We start from the raw sequence: 20929 nt of genomic DNA, 5'->3' as shown, positions 1-20929 counted from the left end.
TGCCAACCAATTCCTTGTTTCTTCTTTTCTGAAGTAAAATACTCTGAAGTCACAAGGGAACCAAGATAACATTTTAAAAGTTGATGTCTCCTGACATTTTGTATCAGCAGCCCAAACTGCTAACTAACTTCTTCAAATCCCACAAGAGTAGAGTCCAGCATATTTGAGCGAGTTCTTGCAGAAGGCCAGCATTCCTTCTCTAGAATTCTTAGGGGCTTCTACCTTTCCTGTTAGAGTTCATGTCATACATATCTGCTTAGCAGTAGGCAAAAGTAAAATCCACAATGGTATGTATCTCTGCCTTGCTGGTATCAGGAACAAAACAGGAGGAACACATTAGGTAGCAGGAATAGATTAGAATGTATTTTAATCTTCTGTGTATTTTAATAAAGGACCGTGGAAATTATATTTTATTTTGCTCTCGTGACATCGTTTTCTACCTATATAGTTCCAATTTTGGAACTGAAAATATGCAAAGACGATGTGTTTTCTGTGGTGGCACCTCTAGAATACTTTCCCCCTTAGTTTCTTTCAGGTGCCAGACCCAAACATATCTTTTTACTCAGGTTTTTAAATATTTTACCATCTTTTAAATAATTTGCTTGTGTTTTAAGGATAATGCTTGTTTTTAAAGACTTTTTTCACATTGTTACATTTTAATTACGTGCTGCCCTGAGCAAGAAGAAACACAGAAATAAATTTATGGTTTGCTTCATATTTCATACTCTTATTATTTTGCTCATCATATTGCATTGATTGCAGTGGTTTACGTTGCATAATTCACCTTGAGTCTCAATGAGAAAGGTGGACAATGCAGAATGCTAATAAACATCCTTTCATTTGACTCATCACTTAGCAAGCTACATGGAATCCCTTCCCGTATAGAAATTCTGTTAGGATGAAAGCCCTGTTGCTGTTCTGTCAGATACAAAAACATGTTCCTCATCAGCACATCAAGGGATAGGAGAAATTATAATTATTATGTTTTCTACAAAACTGGAATGATAATATACTGTCAAGCTCATGTGCTGTAGTGGGCTTGCTTTGAAGTACACCAATAAGTGGTTCACAGGGCCTTGGGGAACATCTATGATTAAAAGATGCCAAATCTCATGTGATTGTCAAAAAATAACTAAAGAATTTTTAGTTGCTAAAAGCTGGAAACAACAGATAAGTGGAAAACCGAGATTCGGCAATCATCGCTATAGATGACCTCTAAAACTAAGAAGCAGAGAAATGTACTCTGAGGGAAATAAGTAAGCCATGCAAAGAATATTGAGCAGCAAACTACAACATGGAACAGAACAAGAAATAATAATAGACATATCCTTAAAAGCTTGGTAAAATGAATATTTGCTACAGTGGGGGGAGGGCAGCCTTAGGCTTCCCCTTCCCCATGTACTATGATGCTGATCTGAATCAGGCCCCGAGTCTTAGAGCTGCAGGAAACTCATAAAACAGCATCTGACTGAAAATCCTTGTGGCATGCTACTAGTGTAGCCATGTGCCTGTCATCAAGGCCACAAAACAGGCCCACTCACAAGCAAGGCTGAGCCTGCTGTATCATCAGGGCTCCCTAGATATGAAAAAACAAAACAAAACACTACCCAAGCCTTTTGGGACATGAGCATGTTCACTGCCTTCAGAATAATGAGAAAGGCTGACAGTCAGGGCTGAAGAAGACAATAGGACATCCTCAGGGAAGAACACAATACGACATCCACCAGCAAGCACTGAGTTTTTACTGGGTGATTCCTTTTAAGTGTACCATGAAGCCTGATTCTAAGTATTAATTGAAGAAGAGTTGGTTCTTATATGCCGATTTTCTCTACCTGAAGGAGGCTCAAAGCGGCTTACAGTCGCCTTCCCTTTCCTCTCCCCACACCCTGTGGGGTGGGTGAGGCTGAGAGAGCCCTGATATCACTGTTCGGTCATAACAGCTTTATCAGTGCCATGGTGAGCCCAAGGTCACCCAGCTGGTTGCATGTGAGGGAGCAAGGAATCAAACCCGGCATGCCAGATTAGAAGTCCACACTCCTAACCACTACACCAAACTGGCTCATATAGCTCCCCCTCCCCCAATCTGTATGTTGTTTTTAGTGGGGGAAACAGCATCAGAAGAAGGCAGGAGCTCCTCTTCCCCCTGCATCACAGTGCTGCTGACTAGGATTTGCCCCTGCAGTAAAATTAAAAGGCGTTCCATGGTAGTAGAACAGCATCCTCATGAAAGTTCTTATAATTTTGTATGGCTGCTAGTTAAAAAAGGAAAAGAGAGGGAATTTTTTTTTTCAGGGACCAGGACTTGTCATATTCTGGAAAAGGAGACTCAGGAGAGGATGTTTGGATCAAAGTTTTGGATCCATGCTCAGTGCTCCCCAGTCAGCATACATATATGAGTTTTTGATACCGGCATTTTAATCCATCTTATAATATACACCGCTTTGAGAATCTAACTCAAGAGTGCCCCTCTACGTGCACCTTTGGAATTCTGGGACAGGGTGTTGGGAAGAATTACAAAATGGCCGCTGCAGGAGGCAGAACTGTCCTCACAATGCCAAGGAGTGAAATGAGACATGGCTTTAATAGGAACCCTTCAACATTTCCAGCAGAAACTCTGTATGACTGAATGTCTTTTAAAACAGACATATTGTTTAGAAGTATTTTCTTGTGTAGAAACTGTTTATCTTCAGCCATACAGTGAAGATCCTTGAGCTGTGGTGGCAGCGGTCGCTGAAGCAATCCTATCTTTGGGGCAATAAGTAGCCCTAAAGGGTACAAGCCCCACCTAGCTTCATCCGCGTTCTCAAACCAGCTGGCAGGTGTCAGGAAACATGTCAGCACCACATTAGCAACCCTGATCTAACTTGTCAGTAGAAAAGCCATTTTTAAATTATAAAAATATGCTCTTACACCCTAAATCGTCAATAAAACACTTCTTACAGGTCAAAAGTCTCTTTTAAATACATCTTCTCCCTTTTCTTCTTCACAGCAGTCTTTCAGAGGTTTGATATTTCTTAAATAAGTGCTGCTGAAGACTTAGAAGTGGATATTTTCTGTCTTTGGCAGTAAAACTAAAATTTGCAACCATTATGAAGGGGGTTGTAGGAAATACACCCATAGCACTCTCTAGTTTAGATCGCTGTATAAATGTGAGGAGGGCAAATAATCCCAGAGTACACTGAATAAAAGATGACTGCTTTCTTTCCTGTTACTCAGGAATGCAAAGAAAAGAATCAATAACCTTTTATTCCATGAACAGATGTCTTATGTAATAATTCGGAGGAAGATGGTTTTTCAGAATACCTGCATGAAACATACAGTGAAACTTGCATGTGGAAAAGCTCCACAGAGAAGGCAGACTGGTACAAAAATAACCAATTTAAGGAAACACAGTCCCCAAAAAACCTGAACAAGAACAACCTTCACTGGCCCACTTGGCTTCTGATTCATCAGTGGCAGATCCAATTTCTTTAAAAGTAGCTATGCCTCTTCCCGAACAGAACTCACTATCCTTCTCCCAACTGGACTGAGAGGAAAAGGGCAGATAACCTGACCGATGTCATTAGTGCTAATAGCAGCTGTGGTGACTGAGCCTGATTTTTATACTGGGAAAGACTGAAGTGAAAAGAATTAAAACTCACCTCATTAAGCTTCTGTTAGAGAGGCAAGATCTTTTCTCTCTCCAGGTGTTTGGCAACACCTGGCCCCTCTAACAGAACTTGAATGTGTAGAAAGGGGCAGCTGAAACTTTTTATGGCATTGAAAGAAAGCCCATCTTTTTAAAGTTCTGTTAACGCAGCAGGACTTCTTCCCCCTCCTTGGCGGCCATACACCTGCCCCATCATTGAAACACCCACCCCAAACACATACTCCACTCCTATGGATGTCCGTTGTTCAAGAAAGCATTGAAAATCCAGTCATGGGTCACAGGCTCAAGAGCGACACCAATTTATATATGAGAAAAGTTTAAAGGTCTGCATTTACTAGATTATCTCCTGCTCTTAAAGCCGCGAATGAGTGACCTCAGGCATAACTTCAAACAGCTCAGAGTTGCACAACCATCGGCTGTATGGTTAGAATCGTTCTGCAGTAGGTCCTTAATTGTTAATGTATTACAAGCACAAAAAGGCACACTTGCATTATTGATGATTTCAAAAAGGCCCAGTATGTAAACCTCACCATTAGATGATCATTTACAATCATTAGCTCAACATATTTTGTTTCCTCTTCAACCTTATGTGGAGTCTGATGGACCTGCAGACAAAGTAAGATGCTGTACATGTTTAAACTGCAAGAGGCAAAACATCCAACCCTGAACGAATCATATCAAAGCTAATTCTCCCCCTCCCCTTCATCATGGCCTCATTTAGAAAAGCATATAAAAGGAGTTTTCAACAACCAAATTAGCATCAAATCAAAATATATGTCACGCCTTCCAATTTGGCTGGTTATAAACAAGTTTAACATCTCTAACCAAATTGACTCAGGAACACTTCCACAGAACAAGAATGATGGGCAAGTCTTATGCTAAAACACCAGTGGCCGTCCAATCCCAATCTAATACTGCACTCTTTCTCCTACATAATACTGATGCATTTATTGCATAACGAGGTAAATCCAATTGATAATCTGCAAGCTAAACAACTAAGGTGGGGAAAAACAAATCTCCTTATTTTGAGAATTTTTCTATTCATTTTTTTCAACCCGTTCCCAAGGGTTTTTCAATGATTATTTCTGAATCACACTTCTTCCCATTTTATAGATATATCGTGCTCAGCAGACTTTTATATTATCCCCATTTCCCGGGAAATTTCCTAGAGGCATTACTCTGTACAGTCGAGGCTATAAATCCTGAACATTTCCACACTGTCAGTGGAGAGACAGAACATCCCTCTAGGTACCATTACAGGGGGAAGCACAAATAAATATTTGACATTACACAGATTTTGCTCTATCAGCTCCCGTTTGTCTATTTCAAGTAGGTGGTGGTGGTAGAAAGTGCTGTCAAGCCACAGATGACTTATGGCAACTCGGTTGGGGTTTCAAGGCAGAGACATGAAGTTGCAGTTTACCATTGCCTGCCTCCACCTCCCCAGTGATTTTCCCACACAAATACTAACCGGGGTCAACCCTGCTTAGCTTCCAAGACTTCACAGGGTTAAGCTAGCCAGTGCTTTCCAAACAAGGGCTCAGGCAAGTAAAGGTGACTATTGGTTCTAGCTACTTTCTTGCAGAGATGATGCCTGGATCTATCTGCAGTTTGATCTGTTTAATTAAACATTTGATCCCAAACATTCTGTAACATTTCTTTCAAGCAGCGCAGCCAGTTGGTCACTTTTGTTAGGCTTGTCTTAGGTCTACTGCAAACGGATGCATTCTGTTCTACAGATCTTCTTGTCTGTGAGTCATCCAAAGAGATACCTCTTATCTTTGCCGGTGCAAATTCTCTCTTACCCTCTTGCTCGTGCGTACTTACAAAAAATGGGAACACAGGGAGTATGAGGGCCAAAACACACAATATGAAACCCATGGGTTCCCAACCCAGGTCATTATACATTCAAGCAGTGACATTATCCATTTAAGACCCCCCCAATCAGTCTCACTCTCCTTCTTGTCTGCATTCATCTTTGGCTTGCTTCCCGCCCTCTGAGCCACTTGAACACATCCCCCAGGCACAGTTCCTTCCCAGAACCTACTGCTTCTGGTGGTTTGTTGAAGAGCTGAATGTCATCGACATATGTGACACTCAGCTCCAAATCTACAGACCACCTCATTCATTTAAACAGCATAGATGAAAGTATTGAACAGATCCCATAACCCATATTTACTGTAATCCTTACAAAAGTCCTGTATGCTAGATCTGCATTATTATTCCTAAACTGCTGATATGAGGCTGAAGCTGAGATGGTATGGTAAAAGGCTGGCCATTTACCTTACAGGGAAAATTCCTGGTAGGCTACTGTCTTATAGAGTGAGGTGAGTCAAGACCCAGCAACTCAGCTGGTGGGATCATGGCCACTTGGCTTGGCTCCTTCAAAGGCTACATTGATCACCAGTTGTCTCCTTAGACACTGCAATTAGTTTGTGGGAGGGAACAAGGGCTCATTGTTGGCACCACTAAGCCAAGTAGCCCTGTGGCACTAGGTTGGAGTAATAGAACTGAGGCCTCTCCTCCAACCAACACTATACCATATTGCAAATTCCTTCCGTGTTATGATGTTTGACTGGGGATAGGGGAGGTTGGGATTACGCCACTTCTTATGCTTTATGTTATTGGGGGGGGGGGTTGACTGGTTTTATTGGAGGTTTTATATTGTTTTATGTGTCCTGCCATGAGTTCACGGAGACTGGCGGGTATACATTGAAATAATAATAATAATACATAAGCCACATAAGCCACTTGGAAAGTTCCCAAACTTTCCATTCCCAATCTGATCCTGAAGACCACTAATAGGTTTGTGGCAAAAACAACATTCCAACCCAGGATCTCCTGGGATCACAACTCAGTGTCTTTACTGCTGCTTTACTGCTGCTTTTCTTTTAAATCCACAGATGAACATTTAACAAGAGGCCATTTTCTTCCTTTCAGCCATTTAGATGAATAACAGACATCTTTTTATAAATGATTTGATTAGATTAGCTAAGACTAGAAGCAGAAACAGGCTAAATAATGGGAAAAAATATTTACACTGAGGACTACGCTTGAAAGCATATCTGACCAGGGAAGAGGGAGAATCAGGGTTTTGCAGCACAGAGAGACATACCTGCCTTTTGCTTCTTTTGTGTCTTGGTCTCCTGACAGATCTTTGTGATGTGGTATTCATGTGCCAGAATTCTAAAACAGAATATGAATTTTCAGCATAGAATGAAGACACAAATACACTGTAAGCATTTCCAGAGTGATTCAAAGCAAAACTTTACATTTTTGCACCCTTCAAAATGCTTTCCACACAAATGGAAAGAGTTAGTGGCACCGCTTGCACACTTACCTAGGAGCAGTAAGCCCTGCTGAGTACACTCACTATATAGCATTGCAAGTAGTACAAGATTGTAGATTTCAGGGGGCTTCCCTTATTGCCCACCCAAGAAGCCCAGTTGTTACTAAAAACTAAAATTTAATCATAAGTGACCACCAGTATTGAATAGCAGCGTTCATTAATTAGTAAATGTAGCTTATATATGTAATGAAAAGTGACACTTCAACAACATGGCAACCCACCATCAAGCTACAGCAATAATTAATCTATAGAAGGAACACATTACACAAAACAAATCTGTTAATGAAGTTATTCACACTAGCCTGATTCTTTCCCTCTAGGACTCCTTCCTTTCAAAATACCACCTCTCCACAGTGAATCCTGTCAGTCTACCATGAGTCTCTGAAGAATTACCCACAAGCTACCATACGGCCATTGTATATCTAATTCCCATGATGACCCTGCCAGGTGGATCAAAAAATCCATACAAGCACAGCCATTAAGGATTAGGGGAGATGTTTCTGCAAACCTGAGGTATCTGTAGGTTTGTAGAAAAATCAATTAAAAACACTGGGAGGTTTTAAAAAAATGTACTGAGGGGGGAAAATATCCAAGTGCTTGTTGAGATTTTTTTAATTCAAACCAATAAAAAGACATACCTAACAAACCTATAAAAATAACTACAAAGTAAGCATGTCTGTCCAAACCATAAAGCCCCTGTGAACTCTCTTACATATATTTTGCTACAAGTGCTATACTTGCTGACATCTATTCAGTATATATCATGAGAACTTCGTTTCTATTTTGGGTACCAAAACAATCACATACACCCCCTGCCCTGGATACAGTTATATTTGCTGATTGGGTAATGAGCCTTTCCTAAGCACACAGTGGGGAGAAAGTCAGCAGAGAACACATAAAAGGTAAGAAAGAGGGAAGGAAAATAGGTAATGGGAAGGCAGAAGCATGAACAAAGGAGGAGGGGGCACAGTAGCAACTACAGATTGCAAGGTGTAGGAAGTTAGTAAGGAGATTTCCCCTCTCTAGCAAGTCCCCTATTTTAAATGTTGCTCTTTTATTTAGCATTCTCAATGAACTTTTTTTAAAAATCAGAAAAATTCAGATCTAAAAGCAAAAGTAAAAAATGATGAAGAAAAAAACCCTAATAATACAAATAATGGTTTCTTGGATTTTTCATTAACATCAGTTCACAACTGACATGGCAACCTGTTTTGAAGGTAAAAGACATTCAGAAGTTGTTTGCCAACTGCATCATGACCTTCGACTTCCTTGGCTTGTCTTACCCTGGGGGTAAGCTCAAGCTCCCCCTTCATGGCTCGCACCGGATGCTGAGAGTCAAAGGAATCACACCACAGCCAAGGATTTGTAAAGAGTGCATTAAGGTATATTTTAAGGCAACTTAGTAGTCAAAATAATCAGAATAAAATAATGTGACAGAGTATGAATGTGGGTTTTTTAATTTAAGAAGTATAAATGATTAAAAGCAACCCTCAGTCCTACTTCAGTTGAAACCTTTTCCTGGGGAAATCTGTGAAGGATTGCAGCCTTGGCCAAGGAACATCAAATCTCAGTATTTTTAAAGGACAGGATTCAAACAAACCATTTTCATGATATGAATAATAATCAGCATCCCTAAACAGCACAACATACTTTTAAAGAAAACATTACAGAATTTTACTAGAGGCATAGTATCCTTATCTGAGTGAACACAAGCAGATGTTGTTCTGGAACATCAGAAGTGTATCACTCTCCATCTATTTATGAAACTGCCCTAGGAAGAATACATGAATAACTGAAAAGTGACTTTACTGTCTCAAAACGATAAAGACGTTATTGAGAATATTTAAGTTACAAACGACAGTTTTCCATCACAGAATATTCCAGTTTATGAAATCTGTAACATATCAGAACAACAACAAATCCTAACAGGCTTAAAAATACTTTACATTCAGGTTTCTGGATTAAAAACATTATTTTGAATTATTTAAATTATATTAAATTATTTAAAAAATAACATTCATTTTGTGAACATCTTCATAAGTAATGGGATATTTTTAGACTGCAGAAATAGTTTTTTCACCAGCCATTTTAGGTCCCTACTTGATAGAAAACAAAGATCATGGCATCCGGCCCTCTCAATTCCTGGCAAATAGATGGGGAAGAAATGGAGATAGTGACAGATTTTATTTTCCTGGGCTCCAAGATCACTGCAGATGGGGACTGCAGCAAAGAAATTAAAAGACGCTTGCTCCTGGGGAGGAAAGCTATGGCAAATCTAGACAGCATCCTAAAAAGCAGAGACATCACCCTGCCAACAAAAGTGCGTTTAGTCAAGGCTATGGTATTCCCAGTTGCAATGTATGGCTGCGAAAGTTGGACCGTAAGGAAGGCATCAAAGAATTGAGGCTTTTGAACTCTGGTGCTGGAGAAGACTCTTGCGAGTCCGTTGGACTGCAAGGCGAACAAACCGGTCAGTCCTAGAGGAGATCAACCCTGACTGCTCTTTAGAAGGCCAGATCCTGAAGATGAAACTCAAATACTTTGGCCACCTCATGAGAAGGAAGGACTCCCTGGAGAAGAGCCTAATGCTGGGAGCGATCGAGGGCAAATGAAGAAGGGGACGACAGAGAATGAGGTGGATGGATGGAGTCACTGAAGCAGTAGGTGCAAACTTAAATGGACTCCGGGGAATGGTAGAGGACAGGAAGGCCTGGAGGATCATTGTCCCTGGGGTCGCGATGGGTCGGACACGACTTCGCACATAACAACAATAACAACTTGATAGAAAAGTAGGATAGAAAGGCTTAAAATACAGAAATAAGTTTTTAAAAGTTAACACTGATCTAATAAAGAAGGATCATCATTTAGAAAAAGGGGAGGTCTAATTTATTCAGAACTGGCTAATGTCAAAAAAGAAAGCATTTTTAAAATTCAAAATCTGAACATAACTGGGATATGATTCAATCAAACACTCCATTGGATTTATGAGCTGAATTTCTCCCCTATTATATTTAATCTAAAACCAAATACTAGTTTGTTTCCAGAAAGGCATCAATACCCATTTCTGATTTTCAGAGGCTCCTGAAAACCATTAAGTAATGTCACAATATTGTGAAGCCAAAAGTATCCTTGGATGGGGCGGGGAGCACTTTCATAAGATAACAACAGAATTTAAAGTTTTCTATCTCCCAGTTAAGATAGCAGATCATTTTCTGCTTTTTTAGACTGACAACCAGCAAATCAAACCCCACAAAGCACGTAATACTAAATAAAAATAACAAGGAAAGCAGAGTATTAAAGAAAACATACCAGAGGGAAGATCATCCAAAGGAAATTCAAATAATCTGGATTTATAAACCGAATGTAAATGGAATTCCTCCTGAAATACGAAATATCAAAAATTAATACAAAACAAAACAGTCTCGGAAATCCCTCTGGCTCTAAAGACTCATGTGTTAATGAAGCTGAGCAACCTCACTGAAATATAGAAACACTATGCCAAATAAATACTTGGTATTTTTTATATAAGGTCATGCAACAGAACAGTTCAGGAGGTCACTTTATAAGGGGACAAGACTGTAATCTCCTGCAATGTTTATGGTATATATCACCTTGCTTTTAATGCATTGTCTTTATAACCCACTTTCTGCATGGTATGTCATGCCTTAGACGGGCTTGTCTTTTCTGCTTGCATCTTTATTCTGAGGGCCATTCTGCCCCCAGAAAATGAAGTGAAAGGGTTACCTCTTGCAGACGCTTCCCCCCCCCACCCCCGCACGTTTGACATGACATGGTCAGCATCCAGTGTTCCAGCAGCAAACTGGTGCTCCATTTTAAAGTGCTAGCCGGGGAATCCACAAAACTGGATTCCCTCAGCTTTGTTGCATGTGCAGGAGGAGAGCAACCAGCAACCACCAGCAAGATAACATTGCATAACAACATGGCCAGAAGAAGTGTGATCTCTGTCTCCAGCGCTTGCCTTCGTGCCCACCTTCCTTCTCCCTGGAATGGGGCTTTTTCTTTGTAGCAAGCTGTCTGGAATATGTGTCGCTTAAGCCAGGCAGAGTAAAAAAAAATAATTCCACCCACCAGTTGCCACAAAAAGCATGCCTCTCTACCCCTCCCTCCAAAATCGGGGAAAAATTACTTTTGTGGATCTTCAAACTGCACAAAAATCCAAAATGGGGTAGCATTAAAATATGTATCTATGATTAGATGCACAGGCATAGCAACGCAGAATTTCTACTTAAAAAAAAGAGATTGATTTCCCTTTAAAGCTAGGAGAAAGCTGATTGGCTGGCTGGCTGGCTGGCTGCCATGATTGGGTACTGTTGTTCTGCTTTGGTTTCCTGGCTTGGGGGGTACTGCTTGGTTCTTCTGCCAGAGCTGTTTTCACAGAGCAGTTCTGTTACAGCTCTCTCAGGTTGTCTGGCATCAAATGAGGAAGGGAAGGCAATTGTAAGCCGCTTTGAGACTCCTTTGGTTAGTGAAAAGCGGGGTACAAAAACCAGCAGCTATTCAGCCTTTTGACTGTTCTGTATTTGTTGGGGGAGGAGGCTGGATGGGAGAGCCTGTGATGATGGAGCATTTCCCACCCTCGGCTTATATGCGACTCAATGAGTTTGCCCAGATTTTGTGGTAAAATTGGGCGCCTCGGCTTATATGTGGGACGGCTTATGCAGAAAGAAACTTTTCCATGGCCAGCCTACACAAGCACAGTCCAAGTGTGCGGTTGCAGGGGAAGACGGAAGATGAACTGTTTTAATACTTTGTAATCCACACTATAAATGAACTAAATAAAATAAAACACTTTACCTTGCCTATTTCATCCATGCTTCTGACGCAGCACACCTCACAATTCAAATGCTTTCTGTATTTTAAACATGCCACGTCCTAATAACTGGCACATAATGATTCTTAAGCTATTTACTAAAAGCATAATTAGGTCTCTGTGATCTATTCATCCTATTAATATCTAAACATATGTACAACAAACACAAGTATTAAAGTTTTATTTACATGTGAGGTGTAGTTTGCTTCTGGTTCAATAAGATAAGTGTGATTTCCATCGTAGAAGATGCCACTGTTAAAAGAAATACAAATATTACTTACATGCTAAAATATAATGTATATAATGACCTGTCCTTAATTTAACAGCAGACATCGGCAGATCTTTTAAACTCTCCCTCACACTTGCAGTGGAGTCAAAGACCGATACAATCTATGAGTAAATTTTGTGCAAACAATAATTTATTTTGAAATTACTGATAATTATAACCATTTTTAACTTCTGATTTGGATACATGGTCAAAGAGCTAGACTACTCAGACTAGGAATCAAAAAATGTGTGTGCGGGGGGGGGGACACACACTAGAAGAGCTTTCCTTTTAGAAACCATTTATACATATTGGGCATCCCCAGGTTCATGCCATGGTATTTGCTGCCATTAAAAAAGAGAGAATTTCTAGAATCAGGCAAAGTTTAAAGGATTTCCCAACTGGGAACTCACTTTTTTAATGTGGCAGCACATCCCTGGGGCAAATTCAAGGATGCCCCCCCCCATGAGTCCTCCATTCTTAGAAAAACAAGTGCACCTTCACATGCGCAATACAGTTCCTGTCTCTGTACAGAATATCTGAAGTGCATGTTGCTAACATGGTATGTGTTAAAATGGAATTCTGTGCCGAGCAAAAAGCCCTATAAAAATCTTGACAGCAATCAGCTTGAGAATTCCAGTTTTTTGAGTTCTACAGCAGCAGTGACTACTCTTTGCCGCCAGTGGGCAGCAAAAATCACAGTCCAGTAAAAATAGCTAACCTGCTTGAATAGATGTACAGTACAACCCTTATACCTGATATACCAGTAATATTAAGAAGCCCTTTCCTACTACAACTGCCATAGTTCTTGAGCATGCAACAAAATATCTACTCTGCCTTCTATGCAGGGCAATGGTTTGAATCCTGCAAAAGAGCATTTTGCAACAAGGTGAACTTTGGTTATTTAAGTTGGACAGGCAAAAAAATTCCCTTTATCCACTTTCTCTACCCCATTAATAATTTCATATAGTTCTGTCATATTCCACCTCACTCATTTTTTTCTAAACTGAAAATTCCCAAACTCTTCATGTCTTTCCTTCTGAAAAAGGTGCTCCAGCCAGGGTTGCCAGCTCTGGGCTGGGAAATAATGATAAAGATAAAAAGCAAACAGAATTGTTTACAAAACATCAGTGCAAAAGAATGCAATGCTCAGCACTGTCCCTTGGCTCTGATCTGAGTAAACTTGCTTAGGACTGCAGTGCAAATCTAATATATCCATAATTAATATTTTAGAAGTTGAAAGAGACCAAGACGATGATGGATGGATGGATGGATGGATGGATGGATGGATGGATGGATGGATGGATGGATGGATGGATGGATGGATGGATGGATGGATGGATGGATGGATGACGTGTCTCTTGAAAAAGTTAATCAAGTCTCATATGTTTGAAAAAAGTGCAGAAAGTCAAAGCCAAGAGAACGCCAAAATTTCATTGCAAATCACCAGACTATCAGCTGTCTCTAGCATCCCAAGACTTCTTTATCATTCAATTAGTAAGGAGCATCACAGCTAAAAGCCAATACTTTACTATTAAAAGAAGTCAAACACATAATGCAACCTGCAGGGTTTTTCAAGATGGAAATTCAGCATTAACTTGAAATCAAGTTTCTAATGTCCCACTCCCATGCCTTGATTATTAAAGATATTGTGCAGTCTCAAAAGGGGGGAAATTATTGACCACCTAAAACAAACCCAGGCCTACAAATGCATACATAATTATTTGAAACAGATTTTGAAAAGTGATACTCTAAAACCATCAATCAATGAAGATCCCATAAGTGCATGCTTTGCGGGGAAACTGAATGATGATGACAAAGAGTCTTGAGGTAAGTGCTTCTATTTATAGCGATGCCACATTCAATGCATGACCTTAGAAACAATGTAGCCCTCAGGGTTGATCTTGCACTCGTACATGTGCAAAATATATATACACACAAGTAGCAGGACATTTAGAGATTCCAAATGCTTTGCATGCATTATCTCATAAACCACACTACCAAGCCAGTATTGTCTCATAGGCTGAGCCTCTGAGCCAGCAGGTCAGAAATATCGGTTCTCCTCTCATTAGGTAAAGAATCGTTCATGGGAGGAAGGGCTCTTTCCACTGGAGGAAATAGTTTCAAACTGATCCGATGTCTCTGCCTATGCCTCCCCTTATTTATTTTATTTATTTGGATTTTTATACCGCCCATTCTTTACACTACAGCTCTGGGCGGTTTACATGGAACGTTATGCAACTTTACATTATAATAATCTATAACATTATACAAGTTTCACAACAATCTAGTAACAATTCACAACGCAACATAAATAACAACAACACTGGGGAGATGAAATTGTTCAGTCATGGAAGGGCGTCTGAGGGGGGGCCCAGCAGATGTTCTGAGTCGGTCGGCCTCAAGCGAATGCCTGGTGGAGGAGCTCCCTTTTGCAGGCCCTGCGGAACTGTGGAAGTTCGGGCAGGGCTCTGATCTCCTCAGGGAGCTCGTTCCACCAGGTGGGGGCCAGGACTGAAAAGGCTCTGACACTAGTTGAGGTCCAACTTGCTTCTTTGGGGCCAGGGATCTGCAGCCAGTTGAAGGTGGCGGAGCACAAGGCTCTTTTGGGGGTATAGGCAGGGAGGCGGTCTCTCAAGTACACTGAGCCCAAACCGCGTATGGTGGTTACTTAAAGGTGGTTACCAAAACCTTAAGCTTAATCTGGAATTCAACTGGGAGCCAGCCAAGTTGTTGGAGTACCAGCCTGTTAAGGATGTCAGATTTGAACCAAAGTTTAGCACTGCAATCCTAAACAGCCCCACCTTTCAAAACTTTATTTCAGTGGTCTTAGATGATGCAATGCTGTTTAGGATTGCACTGCACTGTTGCCGTATCTACTGAGGCTCATTCTTTCTGATGATCATGGGAATTGTTCACGGATAAGCCCAGGAACCTTTTGTGTTTGCTTGGTCCCTGGAAGCTGTCTTGGAGAAGGAGCTGACAGTGCAGATATAAATGTTTTAAACAAATGTCACTTGCCATAATCAAAGTAATTTGTGAGCCAGTTTTATAATATCTATGCAGAATATGTCTATGCTGCCTCTGCAGATCCGCCTGATTTGGCTAAAACAGCAAAGCATAACATAAGTAACAGCAAAAACAATTAAAATACCAGCAAAAAAAGTAAAATAAAATTCAATAAAGCATGCCAATAATATTAGCCATTAAAAACAAGTTCTGCCAAAAAGTAGTGGGATTAAATAAATGAAGCTGGGCTGTAATGTTAGTACAAAGCTGCTTTGATACCGTAATTATTATCTTTTCACCTACTATTCAGGGCTTCTTAATTAAACTTACTGAAGTCCATGGCATGTTGAAAGGGCGACGAAGGAGTCTGGATTCCCTCGCAGGTGACCATGATAATAACAATGTTCTCCTCCCTGAAATTAGAAACAGACTATGAGCCTATGTGATTTTCCACCATGTCACTTGCATGGTTTTCCAAGAAAACTAGATTCACAAGGTTAATGAGAATCGTGGATTAATATGCCCAGAAAAAGATTCACACTACTGTATAGAGAATATACATAACTCCTGCATTTCTGGCATCTTCTAACCAGCTGCCGGAGGGAGCATCCAAGCTATGGCCGTACTCAGGGCCAGGTGCAAATCCTATCAGATCCCTGCTTACAGCACCAGAGCCAGTGGGGAGGCTACTAGAAGATCTACCAGGGCTGGCAGAGAACTTAGTTGAGGATCAGGGCCAATCGGACCTCAGGGATGACCGGTTGGTCAAGTCGGATGAAAGCCAACTCAGTTCTTTGTGCCAGCACCACTGGACCCAGGGCCAGAGGCTCCATTCAGCCCTGAAGGCTTACTGGAATGTCAGAGACAGTACAAGCAAGCCAGCTTGACAGCTCGTCAACAAAGTGCTAGTCTGCCAGTGCACTCTCAAGCTAGATGGCAGGCAGCTGAAGGTCCTCCACTGGACTAGGTCTGAATCCAGCTGCAGGCACTCTAGGCTTAGCTGCAAAGGTCTTCCAGAGAAGTATATAAGGAGAAGTCTTAGTCAAACTTCTCCATAGGTGTAACATATGCATTCCTTGCCCATCTGTCAGGACATTCAATTTCTGTGCTCCCTGGAGAGACTGTCTCTCCAGAGAGATTGGAGAGACTTCCCAGTTCCTGACCTCAACTTGGCTTCTGGACTTGTTTCTGTTACAAACCGGTAACCTTGGCCTCACTTCTGTCTAGTTGCAGCCTTGCTTCCACTTTGTTCTTGCCTTGTGCCCATGTTGTTCCCACCTTACTCCCATCTCATTCTGCCCCATTGCTGGACTGCCTCCACCAGCTATGATCCTGGATTGCTCAGGGACTCGCTCTTAGCCATACCCCCTGTTTGGACTGCTCTTTTTTGGATTTGACCCGCCCCCCACTCGGCTCTGGACTGTGTTTTGGGCTAGTGTTTTGGTCTCAGCTTTCCAGCCAAGGATATAGCTACTTGTACAATGGGTGTGGCCTAGCAGGACAGCACAATATACATACGTGAATGTTGATATTCACAAAAATAGATGAGAATTATCAAGTTTCACAGGCTTCAAACCACATTTGAACGTTTACTGAAACACATACACAATTGTTCTATTTTTGAGTGAATCCCAGAGCGGCATGCTCTCACAATGACATCACTTCTGGTTTTATGTTGGAAGCACAACATCGCCTGTTAGCACAATACTAAGCTACCCCCATTCCATTTTTCTCCTTTCATCCCGTCACATGATAGCAGGGAACAATGGCTGAGGCTCCTGTCCAATTCCATACCCTGGTTCAGCCTCTATCATACATAGCTTTAGTCCGTACAAGTCCCATGTTTCCCAACATGTATATTTTCATGGTCAAAAGAACCCTCTTCTTCCTTTTTCACCACTGGAACAGCCTCTTGAATCCTATTCAGTATCCTGTCACCTATGGCACACCTGTTTGGTTTGTATGCTTTCATGAACAGGATCTAGTCAAATCAGTTTTTCAGGGTTTGTAGTCATATGAAGTGGCCAAAACTAGCTTGCAAAATAATGTCAAGCACAGCTGTAATAACTGCAAGCTGAAATTCATTCACTGTTGACTATGAACTTTGGGCAAGAAGAGAACCTAACCAAGCCAGTGTTACCTAAATTCGAAGTTGTGACAAAAGTACAGGGGGTGAAAAAAATAAATTGCAAAATACACCAAAATGGACTGAGAATAAAATTGATTTCAGCCTCCATTTTAGATTCCAGACAGTAGCTCCAAAAAGCTTGTTCCAAACTTTAGACTTTCCAGCCACTGATCTAACATAGTAATAAAAATGTTCCCATATAGCAACAGATACATCTCTCTCTTCATGTCCGAAGTAGAAATCCTCCAGTGACTTGAAAAGCCTGAGAAAAGAAGGTGCAATCCCTAATGTTATTTGCTGGTCATGGAGGCGCCCTGACTGAGCCACCAAATGAGCGTGTGCTATTTGTGAAATGCCAACTGATTATTAACCTTTTGCATCAGCCAGCTATTGCAAGGCTGCTGGATTTCGAAATCACTATCCTCAGCACGTAGCCAAATCTAATTACCAATTACTCAAGTATCCACAAGTTTAAGTCAGCAGCAAGATAATGCATCATTTCCAGGTTTTATATTTATTCTCTGCTGGGGCAATGGGAGAGGGGGAAGGGAAGAGGACCAGGAGAGCAAACACAGAACAGTTCTTGGCCACGAAAATGTACTGCGGCACATTAATGCAGGATGAAAATTCAAATCACCAGCAAAACCCCTCCTTAGTAGAAAAACAGGACTTGAGGCAGCAGTTCTCCGCACCTGCTGTAAAAAGAACGCGTGACTGCAGGTGTCGTTTGGGCTCACATAGACCTTCTGACCCAATCTGGCCTCTAGAATGGGGTTTGAGGTTATGCAATGATTTGTGCTCCCTGGCCATGAACGACCAATAAGATGCTCAGTGGATCCAGCCACAGGGCCAGGGGAAATGGCTGGCTTACTTTACAGCCTGCTGACATCTGGCAAGGATAATGCAGACGCATCTGCTTGGAAAGCTGCCTCTTGATTGTTTTCCTTTACAGTCAAAGACACTGGATTTGAATAGCATCTCAGAGATAATGCAAGGAAGCTAAGGGCCACCCCCCCCCCCCCACACACACACACACACACCGGCCACCCTATTACTCCAAGACAAATCATACCCATTACCCTCAGGAAACATAGACTCTGAGGCAAGATTGTTGAGAAAATGCATTCTCTGTCTCCTGCAGGGGCATAAAGTCAGAAGTACATCTTTTAGACAAATGCCTACAATACAACCCTTTTCCCCACAGGGCCCTTCCCCGGGTGCTAATCTGGTCCCTAGCCCTAAGGAAGCATGCCTGGCCTCAACCCAGGCTGGGGACTCTTTGGTCTTGGCCCCGACCTGATGGAATGAGCTCCCGGAAGGACTCCATTGGAGCTATCACAGTTCCGCAGGGCCTGTAAAATGGAGCTCTTCCACCAGGTTGAGGTTTGGGCTATGATCAACAGGGCCCCTCCTCAGGTTTAGGTTATGCATTAATATCTGCATACCCTGGGTAGCTTGCTGTGGAGTTTGGGGGTGGGGATTTATGCCACAAAAGTGTGTTTGTTGTTATGGGAGTTTTATAGTTAATGGGGGGGGGGTTATGGGGTTTTATTGCTGTTATATACTGAAACCCGCCATGAATCCTTGAAGAATGGCGGGATAGAAATCTATAAACAACATCTCACCTGACTGAAACAAGGGGCACCCTGATTTCAAGTCCTACAAATAACCCAAGTTTGCAAGTGAGATCTTATGCCAGAAATAGCATACAGTTGTGTGCTTTTAAGAACAACAAAAGCAAAATATTCTACACAAACAGAAAGTGGAAAGGACTGTTTAAAAGGGGGGGGGGGGTTCCAAGAAACTTTTTACCACCTTATAATGGGTATGTAAGAAGCTCTGTAGCAATATCTAAAAATGTTCGTGCCACTGAATTGGAAGCTAGGTCACTGGTTTTAGAAATCAGGTTAGCAAGATGACCTATTTTTAGTTACAGCTGTAGATCACGGTGGATGGCCTTTATCATGAGTGGTGCAATTTAGCTAGTCTTGGAGCTGGTGTCTCTGCCAGCCTTTCCTCCTCTTCCTTACCCATTTCATTTCATTTTTATTTTATTTCTTTAGATTTCTAGGCCGCCCCTCTCCAAATCCAAAAAACTTTTTGCAATAAAAACTTAAAAATCATAAAATTTCAATTTAAAACACAGCAATTGCCTCGACATATAAACTATCACCCACGCCACATGTTAAATTGATAAAGTTACATAATTGACCCAGTTATGTTGACAGGGAAGCAGCTCCAGAAAAAGCCTGAGTGGGGGGGGGGGGGCAGGCAAGGTGGTAAGAGGGCAACCCTGGCCTCAACCAAATGCCTGGATGAAGAGTGCTGTCTTGCAGGCCCTTTAAAACTTTGGAAGCTCAATAAGAGCCCAGATCTCAGATGGCAACCCAGTCCACCAGGCTGAAGGTCAGGCACACTTCTCTGGGGCCAGGGACAACCAACATGTTGGTATTTACAGCATGAAGAGCTCTTTGGGGGACGTAGAAAGAGAGAGACGGTCCTCCAGGTACACAAGTCCCAGACCGTGTAAGGTCTTAAAGGTTAAAACCTTAAACCTGATAGGGAATTCAACTGTCAACCAGTGCAGCTGCTGAAGAACAGGTTGTATATGCACTCTCCATGGGGTCCTTGAGAAGACCCAGGCAGCCGCATTCTCAACCAGCTGTAATTTCTGTTATGGGGGGGGGATTTTTATCATGTTTTATGGGGGAAGGGGTTATATTGTACACTGCCACAAGTCCCCAGAGAGTGACGGGCGAAAAATCAAATAAATAAACAAATAAAGAAATGAACGAACAAACAAACAAATAAATTTCTGGGTCAGGGATACGGGAAGGCCCGCGTAGAGTGAGTTACAGTATTCTAGCCTGGAGATGACCGTCACATGGATCACTGTAGCTAGGTATTCGTGGCCAGATAGAATGCTAGTAGCTTAGCCTGATGTAGACAGGAAAACACAGATAAGGAGGCATCAAAGGTCACTCCCAAATTCTTGACAGTTTGAGCAGCCTGAAGCTACACCTTATCAAGAGTGGGGAGATGTGCTTCCTTATTTGGTCTCTTCCTTGCCAGCCATGGGACCTCCATCTTCAGGGGATTAAGCTCCAGGTGTCTTTCCTGGAGCCAATCCACCACAGCTCCCAGATACGCGGCCAGTGACTCAGGTGGAGTGTTCGGCTGGCCACCCATTAGCAGACAGAACTGGGTGTCACCTGCATATTGGTGACAACCCATCCCATCCCATGGGACAAGCTGACCTAGAGGACTCATAAAATTGTTAAAAAGTATTGGAGGGAAAATCATGCTTTGAGGAACCGCACATGTGTTTGCAGCACAGGCAAAGGATTGCACAAGGCATTTTTTAAAATCTGATTTAGAAAATATATTCCCTACCTTTCTGCTATGAAAATAACACTCAAAGTGGTAAAATATCAAAGGATTCCATTCATTCAAATCCTCTGAAGGTAGGGCATTAGACACTTTAAGGTTTCCTTTGGACACCCCTGCACACCTCAAGACTTCTGGGTAGGTTACAAAAAGAAAATAAATGTCACATAGAGGGGCGGCAGGGGGACAAAAGCACTTCCTCCCTTCCCCTCCGCAGAAGCAGAAGCAGCACGACCCCTCAGATTACCGTCTTGGACATTCATACTCAAGTACTCCTGAAGACAACTTCGGAAAACAAAACTGGCTTTTTA

At 41.8% G+C, this 20929-nt stretch overlaps 1 protein-coding gene across 9 annotated transcripts in view; it reads right to left on the bottom strand.

Annotated features, from left to right (window-relative positions):
- The window catches only part of ADAM22 (ADAM metallopeptidase domain 22), a 115555-nt gene that overhangs the window by 47462 nt on the left and 47164 nt on the right, over positions 1 to 20929 (bottom strand). For 7 of the 9 annotated variants that reach the window (XM_077304183.1, XM_077304176.1, XM_077304179.1 and 4 more), the window contains 5 exons: positions 15434 to 15516; positions 12018 to 12081; positions 10308 to 10377; positions 6765 to 6835; positions 4180 to 4254 (listed from right to left, as the gene is read on the bottom strand). In XM_077304183.1, coding sequence (XP_077160298.1) covers positions 4180 to 4254; positions 6765 to 6835; positions 10308 to 10377; positions 12018 to 12081; positions 15434 to 15516 — 363 coding nt within the window. The remainder of the gene's footprint in view (positions 1 to 4179; positions 4255 to 6764; positions 6836 to 10307; positions 10378 to 12017; positions 12082 to 15433; positions 15517 to 20929) is intronic. The other 2 variants (XM_077304178.1, XM_077304184.1) reach the window with 1 other exon arrangement.

Source organism: Paroedura picta, chromosome 11, assembly GCF_049243985.1.
Source record: "Paroedura picta isolate Pp20150507F chromosome 11, Ppicta_v3.0, whole genome shotgun sequence".
Lineage (NCBI taxonomy): Eukaryota > Metazoa > Chordata > Lepidosauria > Squamata > Gekkonidae > Paroedura > Paroedura picta.
The sequence above is the reverse complement of the archived record's forward strand: the minus strand, read 5'-3'. Positions and strand labels throughout refer to the sequence as shown.